Source organism: Pyrgilauda ruficollis, unplaced genomic scaffold, assembly GCF_017590135.1.
Source record: "Pyrgilauda ruficollis isolate IOZ18807 unplaced genomic scaffold, ASM1759013v1 scaffold17, whole genome shotgun sequence".
NCBI classification, from domain to species: domain Eukaryota; kingdom Metazoa; phylum Chordata; class Aves; order Passeriformes; family Passeridae; genus Pyrgilauda; species Pyrgilauda ruficollis.
Genome location: NW_024515875.1, coordinates 8,242,034 through 8,268,061, shown reverse-complemented (window position 1 = coordinate 8,268,061; position 26,028 = coordinate 8,242,034). Strand labels below are relative to the sequence as shown.

Below are 26,028 nucleotides of genomic sequence, written 5' to 3'. Positions count from 1 at the left end.
AGTGACTGCTAATGCAAGTACAAAGATCCTTAAAAATCTGCATGGCTGATCCAGCCAACAATCTGATTGAAACCATTGGAGAGGATGGCTTGGATTAAGGTGCAAGTCCTGCTGGTAAATCTGTGGCAGTGTCTTTGTCTTTTAGGCTGGTTGCTTTCCTTTCCCACAACAAATCACTCATGGGAAACCATTCTCATGAGACTCCATAGCTGGTGCATTACATTTCTTATGGAGGATGGCTGAGTGTTTGGCCAGGGAGAGAGGTGAGGACAAAAGAGCCCATCCAAAAATGGCACATTTGTGAAAACATTACATCTGCGCTGTGCATCTCCAATGGAGCAGTCAGCCCCTCCTCCAGCAAGTAGGCAAGGAGGGTCTAATCTATCTCAGTTTTTATAGGCCTGCTCATCCTGGACAAAGTAAGTGATTCCTCCAGAGCAGTTAACTGGACTGTGAGTCCTTATGAGCTGAGTTAGGGCAATCATAGCTTTAGGCAACTGCAGACTCAGCATGGGTGAGTGTGCAAAATGAGCCTGTTGTTGCTAGTGGATCTCACAAAAGCACTGGTGAAAAGAGGAGCTGCTGCCTAAGCACAGGTACCTTGCTTCATTTATGGGTTTCTAGGATATCTGTAACATTAATAAAAAACTGTCAGAAATGGTACAGGGTTTGTGCCCTGTAGGAGGGACAGGTAGGCTACCCCAGGGTCCCTATGGTGGCACCAGGTGTCTGTGTTTAGATAACTGACTCCAGTCCCTTCCATCTGCTGCTGGGATTGCTTTGCACTATTTGTGTGGCTGTCACTCAGAGATGATGAGGTGCTTGGCAATGCTGAGTGCAGCTACTAGTGAAGCACACAGGAGATCAGTGCAGGAGTTGAAATGCTCATGACTGCCTGTATAAAAGCTGTCAATTTTCTTTCCACCAGTAGTGCTGAGCTGAGGTGTATATTGGGGTCAAAACTAAAAGCACTCCTGGAATATCTTCCAAAGTAGGACTGAATCATTCAGCATCCTGTGTCCTGACACAGTTATGACTGATTTCAGAAAGAGCTGGGTACTCTGAAATGGGGATACTTTTTATTCCTTTTGGACTTTTGGGGCAGCAATCTGCCATTGAGATCTGAGGGCATGGCATCTGGACGCTTCTTCATCATCATTCTCTTTCTAAGAACGTATCAATGATCTCTGATACATTCGTGCCTCACCCGTGATGGTTGCCATAATCCCCCATCCTGCTGCTGAACCTGGCTCTGTGAACTGCAAAGGCACTTCCTAGTGCATTCACTATCTCTCCTCAGCAGCAGATGCACTCCTAGCTCTGGGATCATTGGTACCCAGCACCTCAAACTGAGAGAGTCTGTGTAGGTTGTGCTTTGCTGGTTCCTGTTCTGAGGTGCTCTAAGCATTCCATCAGCCTTTCCCTGCTGCACCCACACTCCAGCTGTTCATGCAGGATAAAAGCTGAAGGGAGATGCGTGAAGCACTGCACAGGTGGCAGGGCTGCCGGGAGAAAAGGTTGCCTGCAGCAGCGTAATCTCGTTCCATGCTGTAGGACAACTCCCACACCAAAGGGAGTTTGCAGCTGGATGAAAGAGTTCAGGGGCAAAAATTTGGCATGTCATTAATACTGAGTGAAACTGGGGAATTCTGCTGTTTCTTTTCTCTCTGTCAGGCAAAACTCCCATATGGTCTGCAAGGAGGCTTGAATGTGCAAGAAATACAGAGCATACATGGATAAAGATGGGAATCTACTTCTTGTCCAAAGGGTGGCATGGTGAATTACTGGAGGAAATAGTTTTTGAGGAAATAATAGCAGAAACAGGTACAGATTATTTGCCTTGCTAAAAACAATAAAGACAAAGATACTCACACCCTGGAGCTGGCTCTCTGCTTACACCTCTACTCTGGGGTCTGTAAACCCACGCTTGCCTTCATTAACCAGAGTGGGCCTCTCAGTTCTTGTGTGCCAGACCAACACCTAGAGGGAAGCACAAAGAGTTCAGGGTGTTCTGAATAGCATGGAAATTATGAAAGTACTTCACCCATTGGGTGGGATCCTCAGAAAAGTGAGGCTCACAGCTGTTTGAAGCAAGTGATTGAAGGGGATTGATCATGGGACACACTTCATGGGCACATGAAAAAGTGGCAAGGAGGAGGGATCATTCTAGAACAAAAGTCCAGACTCAACCCTCTGTCAATCCTCCTGGATTTTGGAGAAGCAATCTGGGCACAAATCGTACATTCACCTTCTTTATTAACACAGAATGCCTACCACTGCTCCTTAGCTCTCTCTGAGCTTCACATCTGTGAAGAATTTAGCAGACTTTGTCCATCTGTCTGTCCCAGCATCATTTGGCACTGACATGTGCCAACATAGGGCAGGCACAATGGCAGGTGGAACAGTATGACAGGAGGCTGTAAAAGCAGCCAGGACCCAGCAAGGAGACTGTATCTTTGAGATTTCCTGTATTACTCACCTTTGTGCAGTTAGCTGCTTTGGGTTCCAGCCCGTCCATGGTCACTAAATCCTTCAGCAGACTTGTTTCCTGGTACCCTCCTTTAACTCCCTCCAGCTTGAAACTGGCGTGAGGCTTCTCCAAAATCAACTTGATGCTGATAGCAAATCCAGCCATGTCAATAGCAAAGGGACGATTAGGGTCAAAGACGGTTTTCCAGCCTACCACCTTCCCTGCTGGGCTCACTTTTGGAGATTCATATCGCAGACCCCCAACAAAAGCCACTGGCCAGACTGAGACCCGCCTTGTGTAGCGCATCTGTGTGCCAGAAAGAGACAGTGCTGTGAGAATTCAACCCCACCACGTCTGTCCCAGCCCATTAGTGCACCATCCTCTGCTTTCATTGGCACCTGTCCTCCTCCACGGACGTCCTACGCAATCACATCGCTCTCGGCAGCACAAGCTCCAGCTCACCTGTGCTGCTGCTTGAAGAGCTACAGCTTCCACAGCCACAAGGCAAATTCTTAGCACGTTATTCTCTGAACAACAAACTCACTGCTTTTCTGTGCCCACATTCAGAAGAATGAAAACCTCTGGTTTTCTCATCCCATTTTTCAAAAGTTCTTATCCCAACTTTTACCTTTTTGTTACGGCAGAATTTTATCTATTTTGTAAATGCCAAATACTGCTTTTACCAAGCCTCTAGCTCTGTATTACCAACTCCACTTATTCCAGCTTCACACTCATGCAAGTAATCTCCCTGACTGATTAATGTTTGTCCTCATCTATTCCAATTTCTCCCCCCACCTCCTGCCTTGTTTTTCCATCCATGGCTACTGCCTAGAAGTATGGCATTTTGCTGAAATTGTCAGAAAGGACCTAAAAGTAGTAAAAAAGGATGAGCTTAACAGAGACCTAACAACACTGAAAACTGGAAATGTGTTGTGATGCATAATTCTGTTCTTCAAGTGACTTAGTACAGTTTGACTTAAATTGGTGACAGGAGAGTTTACTGGATTTTTGCAAATTTACAATAGGCTTGGCATCTCACAAAACCAGGTCTCCAGCAGAAGTCTGGGCAAGCTTCAGAGATCCCAGAGGCACAGCCCTGTTGTGGTGGCTGGAACTTGGAGAACTGAAGGGCAGCCAAGGAGTAAAGGTAGATAGAAAATCAGACAACTCTTCCATCATCCCCTAACCATCACAACCCTACAACAGCGCAGATTTACACCTTGCCAGAAGTTTGTCTTTGGTGCTTATTTAAATTAGGTCAGACCTCCCTGAAGAGATGTATAAATTCTGAGGTACACATCCTGTGGTCCCTGGCAAGAGGAACTCCAGCTGGTGCAATGATGTGTGAATGGCTGTTCACATCCACAGCCTAGAGCATGGCAAATATGTTCTTTGCCCTTTCAGCTTGCATCTGCCCTATACCCAGCTGCTACTGCATGCAGAATGGGCGAGGTCTTTGCAAGTGCAACTGGGCTTAAGAGGCTCTGCAGCTCTATTCTGCTTTTCTGTCCCATGTAATTTTATGTTTCTTACCTCCTCAAAGAGCTCCAGGCTGTAGGTGTTATCATCATCAGCAAAGTAGACTACGCCTTCTGGTGGTGCGGTGTTGCTGAAGCTGTCCCTCAGCCAGTGCAGCCCCAGGTTCCTCTGTAGTGTCCCCCTTGGGGTGTGGGATGGGATCCAGGACAGACCCAGCTTCAGGCTCTTGGGTGTCTCCACGTTGAGGTGGGTGAAGTTGAGCCCAGCCTTCTCCAGCAGGTTGGATACAAGGTTGGTCCTCCGCGGAGAGTCCTCCACCACCACCCAGTGCAGGTTCTGTACGTGGAGGAAGGTGTTGGCCAGACGGGTCAGCTCAGCTTTTTGCACTGGCCGGGTGTAGGTAGGGGTGATAACAAAGATGGTTGGCAGGGTGTCTGACCATGGGGGAGGCCTGGAGTACACATAATTCTGGATGATTTTAGGTGTTGCTCCTACGCTTTGCTGCTGCCGAGTGCATGATGGGAAGACTTCTTCTCTCAGTGCAGATGTACCATTAAGGAGAGCTTTAGAGGTCACGTTCTCGTCTGTCTCTTCTGGGACAACACAAAGGAAGAAAGAAGAAAAAAAAAAACGTGTCAGAGGACTAATAACTAACAGGCTGCCTCATGTTCAGGGAGGCACACATCTATCTGGAGTTAGTGCTTCATCCTCTCTCCAAAGCCAGCCTAAGGTGCATGTTTAACACGCTCTTAAGAACAGTTTATGTTTCTGCTGTCAGCAAACCCAGAGGGGGCCTTCAGGCAAGTCTATCTTTGTTTAACCCTTCCCATGAGAGAGCATCCCTGCTGAGGGTTTGCAGCAGAAGTCATCACAGCCACCAGCACACTGACAGCAGAACTTTTGCACTTACTTCTCAGGAGGCTGAGGTAGTGGGTGGTTGGGTACTGGTGCCACAAAGTTAGGAGAAGAGCCCATGGCAAGGCAATCAGGAGCGTGGTAAGAAGGTTACGTCTCCTCAGCATGCTGCAGGGAGCTTCCAATGCCCAGGCATCTCTCTACCTTACAGAAAAGAAAAAAGAGTAAGGTCTTCAAAATACCAGTCACCAAAAATGCAGGGAGGCATGACATATGTTTGGCCCTGATCCAGCAAAGTGTTGTCTAAGATTACAAGGAGATCCATTTACACTTAGGTCCAAACCATTATCCAACTTGGCCAACTCTGGTGCCATTGAATAGAAGCTTTTAGCTATTTCTGTTGCTCTAAAGAACCTCTCACCATCCCATGTTGAAACCATTGTCCTTGAGTTAGGTTTGTTCTTGTGAATTCTGATTCTGAAGCTGGAGAGGACTGCTACTTGCCCCCTCTTTGAGACTTGTGTTCATTCCTAAGCTTTGTTGTGACCATTTAATTTGCTTCTTTTTTACAGCTTCTTAGAACTGTGTGGAAGACTTGTGTGCCTGAATATGCAACTGGACAAAACAGTCAGATGTCAGGAATCCTCTAGATAGCCAGCACCTCTTAACACTTCTGCAGTGTTAATTCATCCCCCTCAGGAAGATGCACTGAGGCAATTGGGCATGCATGCTATCATCTACTGTGTTCCATGAAATCCCTGCCTTGGTCATTCCACAGTGCTGGTGATGCCTGCTGAATGTTTAATTATCCCACATCCCTTTCTACTTTTGGTTTGCAGCGTTTGGCCATTGCAGCATTTCGTTGAAATCAGACTTTGGAGTACCCACCAGGCCCTACCAGGTCCTCCTGCACTCCTAGACTGAAGGCATTTTGAGGGAAGAGAGTGATGGCATCATGCTGATACAAAGGACTGAAAGGAGTTTAAAATTTGTTGGCTTTAAATTCCTGCTCTGCCAGGGATTTTTAAGTGTACTGAAGGCCAGTCAGCTAAAACCAAGGTCCTCAAAGGGACACAGACATATTTTGTTCAAAAGCAATTATTTGCGCAGGATTTGGGTCCAGCAGCTCCTCATCTGTCCAGAGTGGAAGGACTGTCTTGCTTCAGCCTTAGACAGTTGTGTGAAAAGAAATATGACAACTGGTCTAAAAGGGCTCCGCAGTGACAGCAGCCACAGGGTACTCCTGAAAGATATTAGGAGATGCTATTATAAATTCATCCTCTGGGACCTCTTAGAATCTGTCTTTAATTGTTTCGCTGACATTTTACCTTGGTGTCCTGAAAAAAACAAGGAATATGCAATTGCAGGACTCGTCAGTGCCCTACCACCAATAACTGTCAATCCTATTTCAGCCACATCTGACAGAAGACTAGCATGTCTCAGCAAGTCCTCTGGTGGGCAAGTGGATGTTCATAAGCCCTATTAAGGAAATTACTGCAACACAAGGCCATTTCTTGTTGGACACCAATGGTACCAATGATGGAGCAGTCCCTTAGGGAAACATATTCCCACTGACTGCTCCCCCAGCCAACCATTAATGGTGTTAATATTTAATGTTTCTTACCTCCTCACTCAGCAAACACCATGGTGCCCATTTCACTGCTTTCAAGCTACAAAACGCTGATGAAGAAGTGGACCAAGGAAGCTGCATGGCCAGGGGCACACCGGAGTGTTTTGGTGATGTGAGCAGGAGCCTTGTGCGGCAAACATGCTGGCTCTGCTTAAGTGCATTGCTTTTTGATGACTGGGTCTGGGGCAGGTACAAGAGTGTCCTTCCAGCTTTCATCCCAAAGGCATAGGTATTTGGTAAGCTACAGATCCAGGCCAGACACAGGGCAGGATGAAGCTACCCACAACAGGGACTTCTTTCCCTACAGGAAATCTTTTCTCTTACCAGTGTAGCAGTGCAGAGTAAAGCTTCCCATCACTCGTGGCTGTGAGAACAGACAGAGCCACAAAAGAAATCCAAGGATTGCTATTAACAACTGCAGATACCTAGACCCACCCAGGCTCTTGCTCAGGGTCATCACAGCTCCTTGCTTCCTCTAGTATGCTTGCAATTACAGATGTCCCTGCACCAGAGTCAGGCAGCCACCGCTACTTCCCTTTAATAAAAGGCCTTAATTATACAGATATAGTTTCTATGCAGCAGACCTGCTACTGCTGCAAACTCAGTTTCCTTCTGGAGGGAAAGAGAGGAGGAGGTGGCAGCCATGGCAGGCATGTTACCAACAGAGAACAGAAGAGAGTGGATCAGAGTTGGAAGAATTTTTAACAAATTCTTATTCTAGTTCTTTCTCCTCTTCCCTCTCCCAGCCAGACCTGTTCATGCTTCCCAAACACTGCAAACAAGTGGAGATGCTGCCTGTGTGTGCAACTCCCCTGGTGCTCTGTGCTCATTTATTTCTGCGTGCACCTTCTCTCTATTGCTTTTCCAAAGCAAGCAAGGATGAAAAAAGTTAAACCCTGCATAAAGCCCCAGGTAACTTGTGAACCTCACAGAGGAGCTGACTTCAACCCCATTTCAAAAAATCTCTATTGGAATACTTTATTTTCTCTTTAAAATGTTACCTTGTCTCCCCCACTGTCTCCCCCTGCATCCATCATGTGTACTCTTCTCTGCTGCTTTATATCTTTCACTGGCCTTTTCTCAGTCCTTCAGAGTCTTTTTTCTTCCCTGTTTCCAGGACTACAGAAATCCCCTGGCTTACTAATAATTTTAGCCTTTGTCTTCTGTCCTTACCCACACAAAGGCCCTTTGCATTCTCTTAATGTCCACCCCTCATGGAATATTTCCCACAAAGTGGTCCATTAAAGCATCAGTCCATCCTTTTGAAAACACAGCATCAAAATCCGGTCACATAGCAATGCCTCTGGGTAGCCTGCCGATGGCCCCAGTGGGGCTTACAGAGGTTTACTGCTCATATTTTTACCTACTTTTTATAATTAAAACCAAAGTCTCCTAAGTGGCTTGGATTAATTGCATGCCTGCAGTGTGTATTCTTGGCACAACCAGCTACCCTCCTTCTGCCTTTAACCCCTCTCATAGTAGATCCCGTTAAATGAGATTCAAGATCAGAAGAAAATTTTGTGATCATCTAAATCCATCTCCTGCGTTCATCTGGTAATTCCTGGGTTTAAGCTGTAGAGGGCAGGGACCATCTCTTAATGTGCTTGTACAGTCCAGCACTGATCCCAACGGGAGCCTTTGGATGTGATTGCAATACAAATATTATTGATTGTACTCTCTTGCTGGCTCTTCTCCTCCCTTGCTATTTCTCCTGTCCTGCCTATTCTCTGTTCTCTTTCCTTTTCTCTTTTTTCCCCCTAGTGTCTCCTGCAGCCCTTGTTTGTGTTACACACCCTTAACAACATTAGCTGAATGTTTGATGGATGCCTTCAATATGCTGCCTGTAGCCTTCTTGAGCTGTTTTCCAATTACACATCCCTCTTCTTAATTTCATCCATCAATCTTCTCTTCTCCATTAAAAAATAAACAAGCACACAGAGCACAAAGCTGAGTATGATAGGGACAAAATGTTTCTCGTACTACTTTGGCTTCACGCTGCTTTGTCAGACTTCCCAACTCCTGGGATGCAGCACCATTCAGTCTCCATTTAAGCTCCTGTTCTGACAGAGGGGGCATTATTCTGAAAGGATTCAGGAGAAGACAATGAGAGAAGCACACAGGGGGAAGAGCTGGATTCCCTGGAATGATGCTGAAGAGAAACAAGACCTGGCTGAGGTGCAGACCATCTCATGTGACCAATCCCTTCATCCGTTATTGACTAATTACCAACAGGGTACAATTTGTTGTAGGCAGGACAACCCAGATATTGAGAGAGGGATAAGGATTCCAGGCTGCAAAATGACCCAGGGAGTGACTTTCTCCCTGAGCTGCAGTGTATTTGAAAGGACATGCTGGGGGAATGGGAGAAAGGTGAAAGTTAGGGAGAGATGCAGCTGACTGGGGATTATAAGGCTGACATGTTCCAGTGCCTCTGATTTTCTTACAGCCCTGTTGAGAAGCTGCTCAATTTACATCCTTTTTTATAACTCAGAAATGGTTAGGATCACATGGGCCTTGGTAGCTCTCTGAGGTTTTGGTTCTGCCCTCTGCCTGCCCGATTCAGAATGAGAACCACACTTTTCAAGAAGTTTGCTGTGCAGGAAAGGTGATTTTTCAGCCTCTGGTTCAGGGCAGCCAGCCTGTCTGAGCCAGGTTTACAAGACTCTGAATGCTGGACCAACCCCAGCCCCAGGACTGTATGGCTCTAGTCAGAGACACAGGCTCTAAAGATCCTTACCTTCCCAGAGGGAGAAATTTCACAGTTCAGACTGTCCCTTGGGAACATCCCGCCATCCAGTGTAACGATTTTCTAGGCAAGCGCCCAAAGCAACCCACTCTCAGGTAATGGAGCCAAAAGTTTCAAGAAAAGCTCCTTAATCTTGGTTTGAGCCATGTTTGCAAGCCTACTGTTCTGTGTGTACCCTGGGAGGAGAGAGGTGTGGAGAGGGGAGGAGACAGGGGTGTGAGGAGCAGGGCTGGAGCAGACCTGCAGGTAGCTGCAGATGACTCTTAATTTCACACACCAAAGCCATCAGGGGGGATTTTGGTTTATTTTGCCTGCATTTTGCTGCCTCTCTCCACCAGCCCCTAGCCACCTTGAGGAAGTCCATGCAGATTTCATGCGTTCCCTAACTCCCGGTGTGGGAGATGTGATGCTGAAGGCAGAGCAGGGAGCTTTCAATTATTGATGAGAGCGACCTCTCTTTAAACAAGGAATGCATAATTCATGGCAGCGCCGGTATTTGTGGTGAGCAGCACCGGCTCAGCCCCTGCCTTGCTGAAATGCACAGGAAGCCGCTGTCCCCTCTCCCCTCATTCCCTTGGGCCCATCAGAGCCTTCAGTCGAAACTACAATAGTGCTAAAAACTGAGACAGGCTGAGATGCTGCAGCGCTTCCCCTCACCAGGCAGTAGCTGCCTCCCTGTTCGAGATGTGCACGATAAAGTGGGAGGATGGATTCAAGGAACCACAGAAGTGGGTGGAATGGGTTATTGCTCTGGGATAAGCATGGGTAATTACTGTGCAAACACAGCCAAAACAGGGCATTTCTCAGTAGTGAGACTCGTCTGACCCACGGACAGGTCTTCAGGAAATGGCATTGTTGTAGGACAGAAAGGGTAGGCTAGATCTAAAGGATAGTGCCTGAGGGTTCACATCCAGCTGTATTTCTTGAGGGGGTGGGAAAGAGAAGGGGGAAGGCATATTTGGTTTTCTGCTCAGAAAGTAGCAATTTCTTCTCTAAACTGCTGGAACTGGATGGCTGAAAAGCAAAGGGTGGGGGGGCAAAAAAAAAGACTGGATGATTAACATTTCGCTTCCGGTTTTTCTCGGAACCGAGATGTTAATCATCCAATCATGGACTGTTTTGGATTGGAAGGGACCTTAAAGATCATCTAGTTCCAACTCCTCTGATGTTGGCAGGGACACCTTCCACTAGACCATGTTTCTCAAAGTCCCATCCAAGCTGGCCTTGAACACTTCCAGGGATGGGCTATCTACAACAACTCTGGGCAACTTGGGCCACTGCCTCTCCACCCTCAAAATGAAGAACGTCTTCCTAATATTTAACCTAAGCCTACCTTCTTTCAGTTTGAACCCATTTCCCCTTATCCTTTCACTACATGCCTTTGTAAAGAGTCCCTCTCCAGCTCTCTTGTAGCTGCTTTTAGGTATTGGAACGTGCTCTGAGGTCTCCCCAGAACCTTCTCTTCTCCAGGCTGAACAGCCCCAACTCCTTCAGCCTGTCTTCATAGGAGAGGTGGATGGAACAGGAAGAGAAAGGCTCTGATCCCACAACTGGGATCTTGACATCCCAGTAGCCCAGGCAATAGTAGGAGACTGCGGTTATGACCCAAGGTATAAGAATGCTCTTCTGCTGGGGTTTTTATTGTCTCTCTGCTGCAGACCTGGTGAAGGGCTGCAGGCAAGTGACACCTGCAATCTGAATGAGGTGAGCACTCCCCTACTGCTCATGGGGAGAGAGTGCAAAGGAAAATTAACCGAGTCCCCTGGAGAGACAAAACCCAGAGAACTACAAATAATAAAACAATACAGGGAAGGATGGCAGGTCCTTCCCCACAGCAGGAAGAGCAGAACTATCAGCAGCTGTGTAGTTTCAAGGCTCAGCCCCATCAACACTCTGTCCCTTGGTGCGCAGGCTCCTGTGGGGACAACTTCCCCAGGAAGTGAGTCACTCCCAATGAAACAGCTGCCCCTTCCCAAGCCCCTGCACCTTTTCCTCCGAAGCAAAGAAAGACTTCATCCTCTCCTGCCAGCTCTGATCCCTTTTGCATATGGGAGCACAGTTACTTCAGCCCAGAAACCAGGCGTGTCCCTCGGGAATACACCATGCACCACCCCCATCCCTCCACTGCCCACATGAAGCCAAGTTGAGCATTCCTCAAAGCTTGGTCCGTAAACTGCTTGACACAGCACCTTTCTGAAGAGCATCCTTGTCCTAACCATGTGGCTTGTAGACATGTGGGAGCATGGACTGAAAGAGGGTGATGCTTTATACAGGGATTTCTTCCAAGCCAAAAGAAATCCAACAAAACCCACAAGCAGAAAACAAAAAAGAAACTTGGACGGAGCTAATTAAATCTGCTGGCTAGGTCCCTCAGGAGCCAATACTTTAGAGACAGCACGTGGCACAGCCTGCTATCCCCAGGTAGATCAAGGGTATCCAGGCCCTATCTGGGCTATCAGCAGGAATGGAGATAACCCAGTTTGAATACAGACTAGACCTTGAACTTGGCTGCAAAGCCCGTCCTTGCAGGGAGCCTTCCAGAGCCTGAAAAAGGAGGTCTAAGCCAGGCTATTTTTAATCAGCCCAGACCCAAATGTCCTTCACGATTGATCCATGCAACCTGCTGCCACATTCCTGCCCCCTGAGCATAGGCGGGGGTGGGCTGTGACTCAGAGGGACACAGCCCTCTGCCCCAGCACAATTTCCCTGCACTGCAGAGCCGTAATCCAGGGGTGCCAGAAATACCCGGAGAAAGATTAGCAGCTCTGGCCTGAAGAGAAGCAGGGGGTACCAGATGTCTCCTGAGAAAGCTTGCTCTCTCCTGAAAGACCTCTAAGCTTGGAGTTATCCTGTCTTGAAAGGGAACTCAGGGGTTTATTCAGACGTCAGCTCCTCTTCCCTGCTGCTGAGCTCTGGCAGAACTGAGGTCCTTTATAGATGCTGATGACTATTACAGAATAATAATTCCAAACGTATCAGCATGAATCAGCCCAATATCTGCATTAGCCAAAAAAAAAAAAAAAAAGAAAGCTTTTTTTTTCCAAGGAGGCAAAATAATTCTAAGGAAGCAAAAACAATAGTGGATTGTTCCAAAGTTTCTGTATATCTCATTCAGAGCTTTCCCTACTGAGTTAATAGCTGATGCCTGTTCAGCAGGAGTGGGAGCTGTCATTTTACAGCTTTTTTACAAAAGCAGAAAGGAAAAACCCATAGTATTGCCTTCCAGAACATTTTCAAAGATGGAGTGGAATTACTTTTTCAAAGAAAAAGGCATCAGGCATTATTTGATGGATAACTACATTTTACAGGTGCTTGTTATGGAGGGAAAAAAATCACATTGATCACGAGCTCCTTGTAAAGATATGGGGCCCAAAGGCCAATGCTGTTCCTCTGATAGCAGCCAGGATACAGAGACAGGCTTTGATCTCAGCTGTGTGTCAATATGACATCAAATGCAGACCTCCAGAGGAACAAGCTATCACTAATGCACACTCTTGATTGATTTAGACAGCTTGTTTTCCTCCTGCTTTCAAAGGCGATGTTGAAATGCTCTTCCCTGCTGGACTTCCCTATTACTCCTTGGGAAGGCAAAAGAAAGCAAAGGAGAAACTGCTCTGGCTGAAATCACAGTGCAAATGAGTGGGGCAGCAGTCATGTCATTTAAAACACCAATGTAGCTAAATATGTCTACTGTCTTCTCAAAATCTGTGAAAACACTGGCATTTTAGTGGTTACATGTGTGTGCTGGCCCCCTGAAGAATCAGAGCCCTGATCTGTTATTGTATGGAGAGAACTGTGGGCAGAGAATGAATGCAGTGTAAAGACAAGAAATCCCCTGAGTTTTTATTTGGGAATGCTGGCTGAATTATGTGATCAATAAAAGCATCGTGCAAACAGCAACTTTGTGTGGAATGTTCTTGTGGGTGGCTGCTCCATATAGATTAAGACAGAGAGGACACTGGACAGCACTGATGCTACATCATGCAGGTGTTAGTTGTGTGAGATCACAGAGAGGAGAAACACCACTTTGGTGTCTTTGGTGGACATTTTTGCTGTTGCAGCTCTCTGAGCTGTGTGAAATACTCTCACTTTGTAACTGGTTGAGACGGTCCAAAATGCTAATTCTGATTTCTTCCTCCAAATAAATCATCAGCACTCATTATATTTGCCACTTGCTATGCAGCATCCAAGTGTCATGCGGACACTTTTAGAAACAAACGCAGAATGGATAAATTGGCACCTAGAGAATTGTCTTTTGCAATTGATATACGTTATGGTCTGCTGCTTGATTTGTACCTTAAATGCCACAGCTGATCTGTATAGCTTGGGCTTGATTAAAAGAAGCACTAGAATGAAAATTAGAGTCAGCAGACAGTGTTTATTTTTCTGCCTTCTGCTTGTGAAATAAAAAGGGAAGAAGAGAGCAAAAGAAAGAAGGGGCAGGAAGCTGATGGTCAGTGTCCTGCTAGGACAGTCCTGCTGTCCTTCCCTGTCCTAACAGGGAAGCTGTTGACTCTGGACTACCGGCAGGCCACATTCAAATAATGTGCCAAGGTGTTTGAGATCAAGAGACCTATATGCAATTCCCACCTTCTGGAATGCCAGGGGAGCAATATCTAACTTGGGCACTGGCAGCAGCTGCTAGCATATATCCCTGCAGCACGATCAGAGTAAGTTTTATTTTGTAGAAAAAGTAACCAGTGGATGCATTTGGGTGAACAGGTGGAGCTGAGGAGTAGCAAAAGTCACATGCCCCTTTCTAACAACAATCCAAGCCTACCAGAAAAAAAGGATGTGGGTTTTGGTTTCTGTTTTTCCATGTCTTGCACAGTTAAAATGAAGAGTCTGTTGGGAAGGCAGGGAAGGCAGTGAGGGAATTGAGAGCAGACGAGCTCACAGCATGAGAAACAAGCTACTCTCTCTCTTAGAGTGCATGGAGCTTGCCATAGGGCTTACTTGTATAGGGATTGCTCTCTGCCACGCTCCTTAATTGCACATGAAAGCAGCCTGGTCTGAAAGTACCTTTGCATGTGGTGTTTATAAACCTTCCCTTGGGAGGGAGGTCAGCCTGTGCAGTATTGTTCTCACGGGCCTATCTGTGAAATTGTGTGCTTCAGGCTGCCCTAGGCCTGGATGCAAAAGGGGTTTGATCCTCCCCCAGGCTGGGGAGCTACCTGCTCAATCTGTTTCCTGAGACTGGAGCATCATCTTTGCACAAATACAACCACAATAACCCTGGGAGATGTGTCCCCGCAGCTCTTACACCGCTGCACTCAGGGTGTGCTGGGCAGTGCTGTCCTGCATACCTTACTTTCACATTCATGGGCTGCCAGTTGGCCTTGGACAGAAGAAATGATGAATAGATACTTCTGGCTGGAGAGGGAAGATGAACTAGGCTTTTTTTTGAACCCTTCTCTGCAGTTTGAGAGCCCTTGGAGCTTCCAAGGCAGACCAAGTTGGCCTGGAAGATCAGGGCAGACAAAGAGTGGTTTCTTGTTAAAATCAGAAATGGGCTGCTGCTGTAAATCTGAGAGGTGGATATGAATCTCTCCTGATTCTGGGGATGAATCTGGCTCCCTCCTTGTGCTCACAGAAGGAAAGTTCTCTCTGGTTATGAGGATGTTTGTGGAAGTCAACAAGCCAGGTTAGGTATTTCTAGCTTCACACATGCACATGTGAACTACCTCCATCCGTCACCAGCTCTGCAAAACATACCCCTGAAGGGCCAGCAACAGCTTCTAGATAGAGGAAACATCCAACAACTGCTTGGGAAGAAAGAAGGAAGAAACTGGATTTTTGCTTTGGCTGCTGTATACTAATTTCTAGGCCATTTGTGTTTGTTCTGGTGCTCAGGTTAGGACCCCTGTTTGGGTTAGGGAAGAATTACTTGGTATCAGATTTTATCAGTCTGGTAAGTGCAGTGCAGAAGGGAGTACACAAGAGCAGAAATCTTGCCTAGTGACTATTTTGCACCAGTGTTTAACAGCTCCAGGACTTGGTTTGCAAGAGGGTTACAATCCAAGTGTGGCTTGGCTTGGCATGGCTTGATGGACCGTGAATAAAACTTGCTGAGATGGCAGCTTATCTACCACTGAACAGGAGCTGGTTTGACGAAAGAGCCACAAGCATCCTCTGCAGCACCTCCAGAAGAGGCTGCTAGGTGGGAAGAAGTGTACAGAATTTGTCTAGCAGACTGACATGACTAGGAGCACAAGTGGGGAGACTGGTCACGATACAGGAACAGTCTTGGATTTATTCTCAAGAGGATGACAAGAGAGGCTCTTAGAGGTGGTAAGTGCAATTTTAAATTATCCTTTCCCAAAGAATCCTTTGGGGTAAACTATATTCACCCCTAAAAGTCCACACAGAGGTCATCAGCGATGATCTTAGAAATATGCTTATTGGTGTCCTGTGACTTTGTAATGGTCCTGTTCCCTTGTAATGGAGCTGTTGATGCATATCAAGTAATAAGAGATTTATTGTGTTTCCCTTAATGCTCCAAGAGTCTTATTCTAACACAGAAGTTAGAAACCTCACTTTGGCTGTAAAAAAGCCCTCCTGTTATAATTGGATGATGTGCTGCTGAGCACTGTAGGTTTGAGGAAAATAGGAAACAGTATGAGAGCTGCTAACCAGAATGGGAAACACACTGGGATTACTGGAGGAGTTATGGAGAAGCCTGTGGGCAGCTACAGTTCAAGAGGTGCTGGTATCCCATGCTGGAGAGCAGACATATGAGTTAAGGCAGAGCAGGGGACTTGACTGGAGAGAACACCTGAAATAACTAATTGCTCACAAAACAGAAAATGTAAGAGGTTGGTGGGAGTAGGATGGAGGAGGTGGTTCCAAGGGCAAAAAGAAAACAAAAATAGGCTGGGGGAATAATCTTGGCCAGGCTGAGATCTGCCACTTAATAACACTTGACAAAATGCAAATAATTTCTCCTTCCTAAAGATCTGCCAGGGGATGCCTCAGCTATCTGGGGTCAACGATTAACACTCCTACCTCCTTTTCTATTGCTCCATGGAGACGAGGAGCTAGCAGACACGTCTGAGGGAGGAAAAAACTTGCTGTGGACCATGGAGCAGCAGGATTTGCCAGCTTGCCTCTGACTGGCCAGCCCAGCGCTGAGATACAGCTCAGCCAGGCTCATGTTTGACTTCAGCAGACGCTGCTTGTGGGCTTTGTAGAGGTGCACAGGGATAATCAGAATTTGGTTTCTGTTTGCTTGCTAATTTCAGCCCCTGCTGTGAGATTTGGATGTTTCTGAGGATTCTGTATTAGCTTTAATGATTAAAAAATTATTTCAATGCTTAGTGAAGAAGATGCATGATCTATCATAGAAGCCGCTTAGCAACAGGACTCATTAAGACACGTATTAGTACAGAAAGATATCCTTGCCCCAGCGCCCTCTTGGAATGACTATCCACTCATCTAAACAAGATAAAGGTCTTTGCTGGCCTCCTCTGAGGCCAGAGGATAAAGCAGTCAACTGTGAAACAAGATTTCTTGGTTCTTTTTCTGGCTTCAACTATGCGTCAGTATGTGGATCTGGGCAAATCATTTCACCTGCTTCAGTGCCTCAGTTCCCCCACAGGTAAGATAAGCACAACAATGTATAAGCACTCTGGGGAAATGACTTTCAAGTGCCTAAGCTCATTAGAGAAAAAACAACCAGCGCAGTGAATAAAACTGTCTCAGCCCCTTGCTGGTAGTTTGTACTAACCACACGGTTCACTTTGTCCTCCTGAAGCCCCACACACAGTTAGCTAATTACAGGGGAAGAAAAAGACCTTCTCCTAGCTCCTTACCACCTGGTGGTAGCCAAGCACAGATGTTAAAACTTGTCACTTGGCTCAAAAGAATTAATTTTAGGCAAAGCATTTCTGGTTTTCCTTCAAGGAAGGAAAGGGTCTGCCAGTTCTGGGGCAGGATCTCATTTTGCTCAAAGGAACACTGTTAAATACCACGTCTGAGAGGAGAACAGTAATACTTTGTGTTTTATTCTCAGAGTCATTCACTGAATCTCTCAGGCAGCAACATTCTTAGGAGGAAAAACAGAAGTGGGGTGGAGGAAGCAGGTGTAAGAGCAGACATTTCATTCCCCAGTGAAAAAGCTGAGGCATTCCTCATTCTTCGGCTTACATGCAGGGCATTGAACTTCATACCTGGATGCACAAGCCGTGGTCACACCTTAGTGTGGGGTTAGGGTAAAGGAAACATAAATGAAAGGAAGACAGGAGAAGAAAAATAGGTGTAGGTGAGTAACTAAGGTGTGACTGAAAGTGATTCCTGAGAAAGGGAAAGGGAACAGAAGAAATGAGGTTAATGGGAATGCGAAAGTCGGAGAAAGGAGGAGGAGGAATGAACAAGGGTGAGGGAGCAGGAGATCAAGTGGGACAGCAAGCAGGAGGCACAGTGAAATCATCTGAGTGCTCTCTGAAGAGACTGCCTATTTTGTTTCTGCCCTTTTTTTGTGTGTGATCTTGCCTTAAAATTGCAGGAATGTGGTGGCACAGCACTGGCGCTCTGATTTATTAATTCCATCCCATCCCACAAGCCCCTAAAACAAAAGCATCTGTGTTTGCTCAAGAGAAAACCATGAAGGGCCTCATTCACGTCAGAGGTGGAGAGAGAAGCTGGCAGATAGAGGAAAGTCATCGTCTCCTCCTTCCTTTTCACCTTTGTGTGGATCTGGGCTGGGGGAAGGGCCTCTGGAGAGAAGGATCCAGGGGATGAGGTATCAGCAGGGAGAAAGTTAAGATCACCCTGGCATTTGTGCTGGAGAAAGTGGAGGGGAGACACAATGAACACAATGGCTGGACCGGTGAGGAAGGCAGCCCAGCAGAGCAGAGAGGACAAGATTCCCTGCTGCCACCCAGGCTCACCCAGCACTGGTCTCTGGAGCGGCGCTTTGTGCAGTATTACCCCAATGAACGTCAGTCCCATTGCTGTGGTCACAGGCAGGGCTTTCATGAAGCCTAGCACTGTTGCCTAACTCATAGCTATGGACATAAACATAAAAATAAATTAAGTCTGCCAGTCATAGTTGAAATACCCCTTTACAGCTGTTTTTAGCTTTCAGAACGAGGGAGGGTCAGGACAAGATGAATGTTAACTATCCTACTTTAACAACTGGGGCATGAAAGGGGAGAGGAGCCAGCAACCTCTACTCCTGCCAGGCAAGGATCAACTGTGCTGTTTCTATCAAGAGGCACTGGGAGACTTTTGTTGAGAGCAGAGGACCTTGCTAAAACCCTGCCCTTAAGGAGAATGTCTTTAGAAGCCAGGCTGCCCTGCAACGCCCCAGAGGAGCATCACCTCAGGGGAGGAAGGGTCTGCAAGTTACTGCTGCCTGCCTGGCCTTTGGCTTTTCCTCCCAGTTCTCCCACCCAAGGATTGCCAAGGAGCAATCCTGCTTTGCTTAGCAAATCACAGTTCCCATGTGCCCTGTACTCCCACACACAGACCCACCGTGAACTTACAGAACGAGACAACACTGCTGCTCTAAAATCTTTTATCCAGAGCTGAGATTGGCCGACTGCTAACCCGGTTCAGCTCCAAGTAATCCCAGCACTTTGCTTGGCTAGAGGTTGGCTGTACTGGGAATAAATGCCCTTGCTCTCACTGACAAGAGGTAACATCCAAAGAAAGCCATTTCCTTTTGCAATGCAGTATTATTCATAGACCAGCACCACATAAAGTTGCCAGAACACTGGCAGTCTGCTAAAGTCCACAACAGGGGCAGGGGAAGTGGCAGTGTAAGCACCACTGGACGAGCCCAAATCTCAGCAGAAGTTAACCTGAACCTGCTCCAGCTGACAAAACCCAAGCCTACAAGAGCTAAGTGTCAGCACACAGGCTGGAAAATACATTTTTTTTGCTTCTGCCTGGAAACGAAAATATGCCCTAGTGATCTTCACTTAAAACGTCTGTGTCCTTTTGTCCTTCGTCTTACATTGATCAGTGTTGGGGGTTTTGGAAGGCATAAAAAATCCTATGCTAGAGGATGTGAGAGGTTCAGCCCTGAAGATTTAAGTATCTTTCAAGTGGACTGCCCTGTCTAGTGATGAACAACCTACTATCCATCACAATTTCTACTCTTCCTGAATCCTACACTCAGCACCAGCAGCACCTTGTAGCACAGAGCTCCTTATGTCACAATGCACAGCATGGGAAAATACTTTTATCATCAAATTGCTACCTTTCATGTTTTCCTGAATGCAGTCCAGTTCCTCTACTGAGAAAAGCCCTGTAGAGAAGCATTCATTCTCCCTCTTCTGTGTTGTTGATTGCTTTGTTTTTCACCCCAATGTCCCTCCTCATGTGTCTTCCCTAGCTAACTAACCCCATTTTAAGGAATCTCTCCATGTGAGCCAGGCATTAGTGGGATTACCTGATCAGAGTATGGATGAACAGCAAACAAAATCTAAAGGTCCCTTTGCTGGAGCTGTGGATCCCATTTCTGTGTCTCAGACCTGGGAAGCTGTGTCTCAGGAGGAAACTTAGATCACGTTTTATAAATCCCAGAAATTTGCAGAGTGCAATGTTTTCATCTCAGGCAGAAAGATGTCAGACAGCCCCCCACATTGTGTGGTGGAGGAGGCCAGCAAGGTAGCTGATCAAACACTTGGGAACATTGGCACAGTAGATAAATTTGAGTTTTAAGGAAAGGCCTTTGGGAGCACTAATGCCACATGACAGCAAGCTAGAACAGACTTCAGACTCTTAATTATGAGCCTGCACAGCCTAAAACAGCATAAAAGGTTAAAGGACCAAATGTTCATAAGTGTGCTGACCATGGGTTGAGGAGTGGTTTGGAGATGTACCCCATCCTGGAGGAATCAGTGGGGTCTGACCAGTGTCCCTTTCGAAGAACTGGTCTTAGGCAGTCATGTGTACACCCGAGATGAGGGTGCTGACAGCCCCAGGTCTCGTCCATGCCCTGTATTTATTAGTCTTTTGTGGTACTGGTAGGTTTTAAATGGCAGTCCTGCTAGGCTGAGCTGCTTCCCAGCAAGTGCTTCCCAGAGATGCAGGGGCCTCTCGCCTGTGAGACAGATGATCTGGGGCTGTCTCAGCTCTGACGTGATGAGCTGCCGTGTCTCCCTTGTAAAGAGGGGGTAGTCATCCTGACAAACAGCTCTGTATGTGGGCAGGGAGTGCTCTTAATCACACATGCAGAGTACTTGCAGATCTTGGGATGGGAAACGGTGCAGAAAAGCGTAATGCTTATTATTAGGTAGAAAGGCCAGGAGCAAAAAGGGCAGAGTGATTTTAGACCCCTCCAGGGCCCTGGAGGTGTGTGGGACCCAGATTCCAGTCTGGCTTATTACCTCCTTTTTAGGCTTCTTCTTTTATTAGGAACAATTAGATACAAGGAGGAAGGGGACAGATATCATCTTTCCTGTGTACATCCTGCAGAATAATTGCAGAGCTTTCTCAGAGCAATTTTGCATGCTCAGTAAAGGGTATCTTTGAAGCCTATCGAATATCTCATCCCTTGTAGGCATACATATGAAGGCTTGCAACACATGTCTTTATTGCTCCCAAGTATTGTGAACAGGAAAGACCATCAGAAGTGCTTAAGGCGAGGAAGAAGAGGCCTTGGAAGTAGTTCCAGGAGGTGGACGAAGTCGTGGGGTGGCTTCTTATGTTTGGAAGAGGAATTTTGCCTCCTGAGGCACTGGAGGAAAGCAGGAGGTGACTGTGCACCAGCACCCTGGGAGAGAGGGGCAGCCGAGGCTGGAGTTGTGAAGGCACTGAGAAACACAGGGATGTGTAGAGCACTGTCATTGGCAGGTGATTACCGTGGTGAAGAGGGTAGGAAAGCCATCCAGGGGTACAGCTGGAGACAATCCAATGCAGGCTCCTGCCAGCAAGCTGCCTGCTAGGTACAACTTTGGTCTCGGACACTAAGGACATCTCCTGGCCTGCTGCTGAAGCAGGGGAAAGTTTCCTGCCAAAAAGCACCTTTACCAGTGCTTCATAGGCAAGAAGAAAGGAAAACACAGCCTTGAGCTGTCCAGTACAACCTTGGACACTCTGCAGGGAAGATGTCATTAGAGAACACAGGCACCAAAACATTCCAAAACCATGGAAAGAATATGAATTGAAGGGCTGTGTATTGTGGAAGTGTTTTCTCTCTTGCTGCTGTATAGCTCTGTACAGCTCCCTAGGCAACAGTCTTCCCAGATGACACTGTAACAAAGCCCAAAGGTGCGGGAGCTCCTCTCATTAAAACCCTTGTGGTGGGAGCAAGTGTCCTCAGCCCAACTGCTTTGTTTTCTATCCCATGGCTGTTCAAGTGTCTTGCAAGCCAGGCTGAGGCCCTTTGTTGTAAAGGTGGCTGCATCTCAGCTGTGCTTCGTGTCAGCTGGTTGAATTGCTTTGGGATTGCAAGGTTGCCTGGATGGTTTCGCTATTATTATAATTATTATTACTATTATTATCATTACTACTATTGTTACTGCATTCAAAATGCCAAAGAAGAGCTTTAACTTGGTCTCACCAGATTTCTGAAACACCCAATACGATGTGTTAGCTGCACATCTACCTCTGTGCCTTAACTGCTCTGCGGAGCCTTAATTCAATGCAGACTGAAGTGCCCTGAAAGCAACACCAAAGTCACTCCTGGCAGGGACGGGGGGAGGGAGGGCAGGAATCACATCACAGTCATGGAGCTCCTGGCCTCACACCGGGCAGGCACAGCGTGTGCTCAGCTACCGGTGCTGTATCCCTGCTGTGCCTGCCAACAGAGAGATTCCAGGAAACCATGGAGCAGGCACCAAGCAAAGGTGAGCCCCCACATGCTGCTCCAGGACACGGAGAAAAGGGGATTGGCAGCGTGCACAGCTGCAAACAGATGCGACACAGGCTGCGATACAGCTCTGCCAGTGGCCTCCTCCTGCCCTGTAACTCTCTCTATTTCCCGAGACAGAGGTCCCCATAATCTCCTACTGAGGAATCACATTTTAGAGTATTGATGGCCTCCCTTCTGTGAGGTTCCTATCCTGCTGTCTCTGCGCACCTATCTCCCAGCTTGTGGAAGTGCTCTATGGCCCCTGTTCCTAGTCTGTCTGAGGCTAGTGAGGTCAGTGCCTTGTACTTCTGCTGGCAGTCCAGAGGTACAAGGTGTGAACCTCCCCACCCATTTTTCCCTTTTTGCACCTGATGAGATTTAAGCCCAAGCAGAAGTGGCTGATCAGACTCACGTGTGAAATTGCTGTACCTTGCCACACTCTCTGCATGTGTGCTTTGCACAAGGAAGCCTCCTCTGGGTCCGAAAAATGAGCTGAAAGCACCTGCAGTGGCTGCATCGCTCACTCTCCCCCACTCACTTGCTGAGCTGTGTGGATTTCAAGTTACCGGACAGGTATTTATAGCTTGTCATTATTGCTCTGCTATGGTGATGCTTGGTGCTGCCCTGCTGATTCCAACACCCCATCTCCCCAGCTGCACAGAAATTGCCCCTTGGCAGCTTTCCCTAAGGGGTTACTGAGGAACTGGCTTCTTCGCTCCAGATTTGCAGCACCTTGAGGGGTTTCTCTCTGTCATGCATTAGCTGCTGAGCCTCTCCCTCTTCTCCCCTGGCCCGAGGCTGGATGGGTCAATGGCTGGAGCGGGAGGCCAAAAAAAAACTACTTTCCAACTCGCCTAGCAAGATCCACCCCAAGCTGCTCCAGAAAACCAGCAACTGCATCCCTCGGCAGACGCCCGTGTGTGAGGCAGGAGTAGAACCGGGCAGAACTCTTCCCCAAACCTACCCTTGCCCTCTCCCAATCCACGTTTCCAGAGCCTCTCTCTGGGACGCCCGCCTGGGGTCGGTTCCCAGCGAGGCTACCTGTGCCTGTACACAAACCCCCTTGTCGCCCTTCTGTAGTTTGGCTTCTCCGCTGTTTGTCACCAAGAGGCGCAATAAAAGCTCTCCGGGAGCAGCGGCGTGCCCGGGACCGGCGTTTGTGTACCCTTGCTCGGAGATCCCGGCGGCGACATTCCCGGGTGGACACACACCAGGAATGAAGGCATCTCCCCGCAGCTGGAAAATTCCAGCCTGGGACTGGGATGTCGCACCCCTGGAAGGTGTCCGGACCAAGGTGTGGGGGGATGCAAGGACAGGCGCTCCCCGTCAAGCGCGGAACCGGTTCTGGCGCTGAGCAGGGATGAAGTTCGGGGATACAGCTGCCGGTCGCGGGGCACGGCACCCCTGCAGCGCCAAGCGCCGGGGGACCGCAAGGTCACCGCTGTATCCCCGGCGCTGCTCCCACCCCCAAAGCCCCGGTGCCCGAGCGGGGTCTCCCGCTTACCTGGCGAGATGGGCCGGTCACGGCGGAGACGCCGGGGCGCCGGGCGCGGGGCGGCAGCGCGCCGGGGGCTGCCGGGCGAGCATCGCCCGCCGCCGGGCGGAGGCGTGTCCTCCCTGCGCCCTGGGAACGGCACCGGCAGCGGCACCGGGACCGGCCCGTCGGCGCTGCCGGCGGATGGCGGCGCCCGCCTTCAGACGGCGCCGGCGATGCGGCTACGCGCGGCGCGGAGCCGATTTAAGGCCACCCCGTGCCGGGGGTGGGGGGAGCGCCGAGGGCCGCCCGCAGCGGCTCCTGCGCGCCGCGCATCCCGCGGGGCCACCTTAAACGGGGAAGGGGCGAGCGCGGAGCCCGTGAGGGGGGAAGGAGCGGCGGGGAGGCGACCCGGGTCGGGAAGCGGGGAAAGGCGAGCGGGGCCGGGCACGGCCGCAGCGCTGCCCCCGCCGCCCGCAGCGGGGCCCGGCGCCCTCGAAGGGGGAGGGTGCCCTGCCCCGGCCGGCTGCTGCTCTTCCCGCCGGAGGCGAGGGGCGGGATTTTTTTGTCCGCGCCGAGGATCTCTCTTTGCCGCTGGCCGGTGCTGGGGTGGTTTCCCGCTCCGGCTGCTTCAAGAAAGAGCCACCTGCGATGGCTACAACCCCTGCGGGTTGGCTGTCTAGAAGGCAACCTGGGAGTCACAGCCCGAAGCCAGCGGCCACAGTGCTTCTGGAATTTGGTCCCCCAGTTGCTGCTTGATGCGCGAATCGCCACTGCGTGCCTCAGTTTCCCTGATGTGGGATGATGGTGATGTCGGTGCAACCACTTCCCACTGCGGCAGCCGCTGGGCCATTCCTTGCTCTGGCCACATGAACAGCCACAGCCAATGCCTCGTCTGGCGGCCTCTGCCTCGGAGCAGGTTAAATGGGAGTAGAAGACCAGCCCGCTTCAGTTTTCCCCTACCTGTCTCCCTTAGGAGCTGTCTCTCGGCCATTATAAAGTCACCATGCTGCTTGAAGCGGGGTGTGACAAGCAGCTCTTCCTTCAGGCTCCCCGCTGGGGCTGGATGCAGAGAGGGCAGAAGTGAGGGCTGTCACACCTCAGCCCTGCTCTAGGAGATTTTCCTTGCACTGGGCTGCACAGCACACACCTATCCCTCCCTTACCCTTCCAAGGGTTGTGACTGACATATTCCAGGAGTTTCTCCAGAAGAGGTTTCAGCTCTCAGCAAAACATGAGGCACACAAAGTAGCACAGTCCCAGGCTCAGGTGGGGACCTGTTGATCATGTTAGCTTCAGGTAACAAAGATCCTGCCATGGGATGCAGTAAGCAGGGAAAAATGTTTTGAGATCCTTGGCTGTCAAGTGCTCTTGGAGGACAAGAGAAGTCTGTCTTCTCAGGATAGCTGGCAGGTCTTGGCCACATTTCTTTCTAGAGCAGGCATTTCTGAAAACACCTTGGAAAGAAAGATATCAAGTGACATTTTACAGCCCAAATGACATTTACAAAGTGGAACACAGATGTGAACGCAACACAGGCAAAGCAGCAGGCCAGTGCCAGTGCCTTTGCTCACATGCTTCTCCCTTTGCCAAGGGGACATTCCAAGTGGTTGACTTCAGTACCCACAAAGACTATGGCCATGCTCACCACCACTGTGCTTATGGCTGTGCACACCCACTGGCTGTGTCCTTCTGCACCTCTCCCCTAGCTAGAGTAGGGAATGAAGGGCTGCTCTTATTCTGCCCTGGCATCCAAGGCTGCCCTTAATGGTAGGAAGCCATCCATCCATCCATCCATCCAGCCATCCATCCATTCATCCAGCCATCCTCAGTGTTGGAGGCATGAAGTCCCCAGGTTGCATGGTCAGACCAGAAGGCTTCTGTGTGCTTGTGGATGAAAGCCAGCGTGTGGGTGTCAGGAAATGGAGAGATGCTTCCCCACAGATGGCTCAGCAGAAGCCTGAATTCCTCTTGCACTACTGGCAGAAGCATTTTACGGCTCCAAGAATGAGTTAGCTGGGTTGTTCCAGCTCTGCAGCACCTTGATTTTAGGAAAATCTGCACCAAAAAATTGCCTACGCCTGCGAGACATTGAATCTTTCAGAATTCCCTGGGATAAGGCAGAGACTTTATCCTCCTATGGCTGGGGGAAGAACTTGAGGAGGAGTTAATTGACTGATAATTAACCACAGGCATCTTGGGTGGTTAGTGAGCTGCAGGCAATCCTTGGGTGAACACCCTAACCCTGGGACCTCTCTAAGAGAGATTGGTTAAGGACTTTTTGACTTCTGGAGTTCTCTCTGGAGTGGAAAAGCATGAGAAAGAGATCAGGTCCAAGGCTGCTGGAAACTCTGGAAGCCCAAACCACTCAGGCTTTGCTTATTCATGCTCCAGGCTCTCCCTTTTTATGTCCACAACCTTTGACATGACTGTTTCACTGCCACACACAGAACCACAGTTTAATCAGTCTGTCCTATGGTTGAACTGGGGGTGCTGGAGTCAGCAATGCAGGAAGATGCTTCTCCTCATGCCACAGTCAGAGCTGGCTTCTGGCAAAAGCTGCACACTTCTGC

General features: G+C 48.6%; 1 protein-coding gene across 2 annotated transcripts in view; it reads right to left on the bottom strand.

The window, feature by feature from the left end:
* LOC121351711 (galactosylgalactosylxylosylprotein 3-beta-glucuronosyltransferase 1-like) overlaps positions 1–23,622 on the bottom strand; it is a 28,089-nt gene extending 4,467 nt beyond the window's left edge. Inside the window, exons 1-5 of one of the 2 annotated variants that reach the window (XM_041464073.1) lie at positions 23,487–23,622; positions 4,860–5,004; positions 4,004–4,542; positions 2,480–2,776; positions 1,873–1,980 (exon numbers count right to left, since the gene is read on the bottom strand). In XM_041464073.1, coding sequence (XP_041320007.1) covers positions 1,894–1,980; positions 2,480–2,776; positions 4,004–4,542; positions 4,860–4,971 — 1,035 coding nt within the window. In that variant the 5' untranslated portion in view covers positions 4,972–5,004; positions 23,487–23,622 and the 3' untranslated portion in view covers positions 1,873–1,893. Of the gene's footprint in view, positions 1–1,872; positions 1,981–2,479; positions 2,777–4,003; positions 4,543–4,859; positions 5,009–23,486 lie in introns of both variants that reach the window. The other variant, XM_041464072.1, reaches the window with a different exon arrangement.
* Between the last annotated feature and the right edge of the window lie 2,406 nt (positions 23,623–26,028).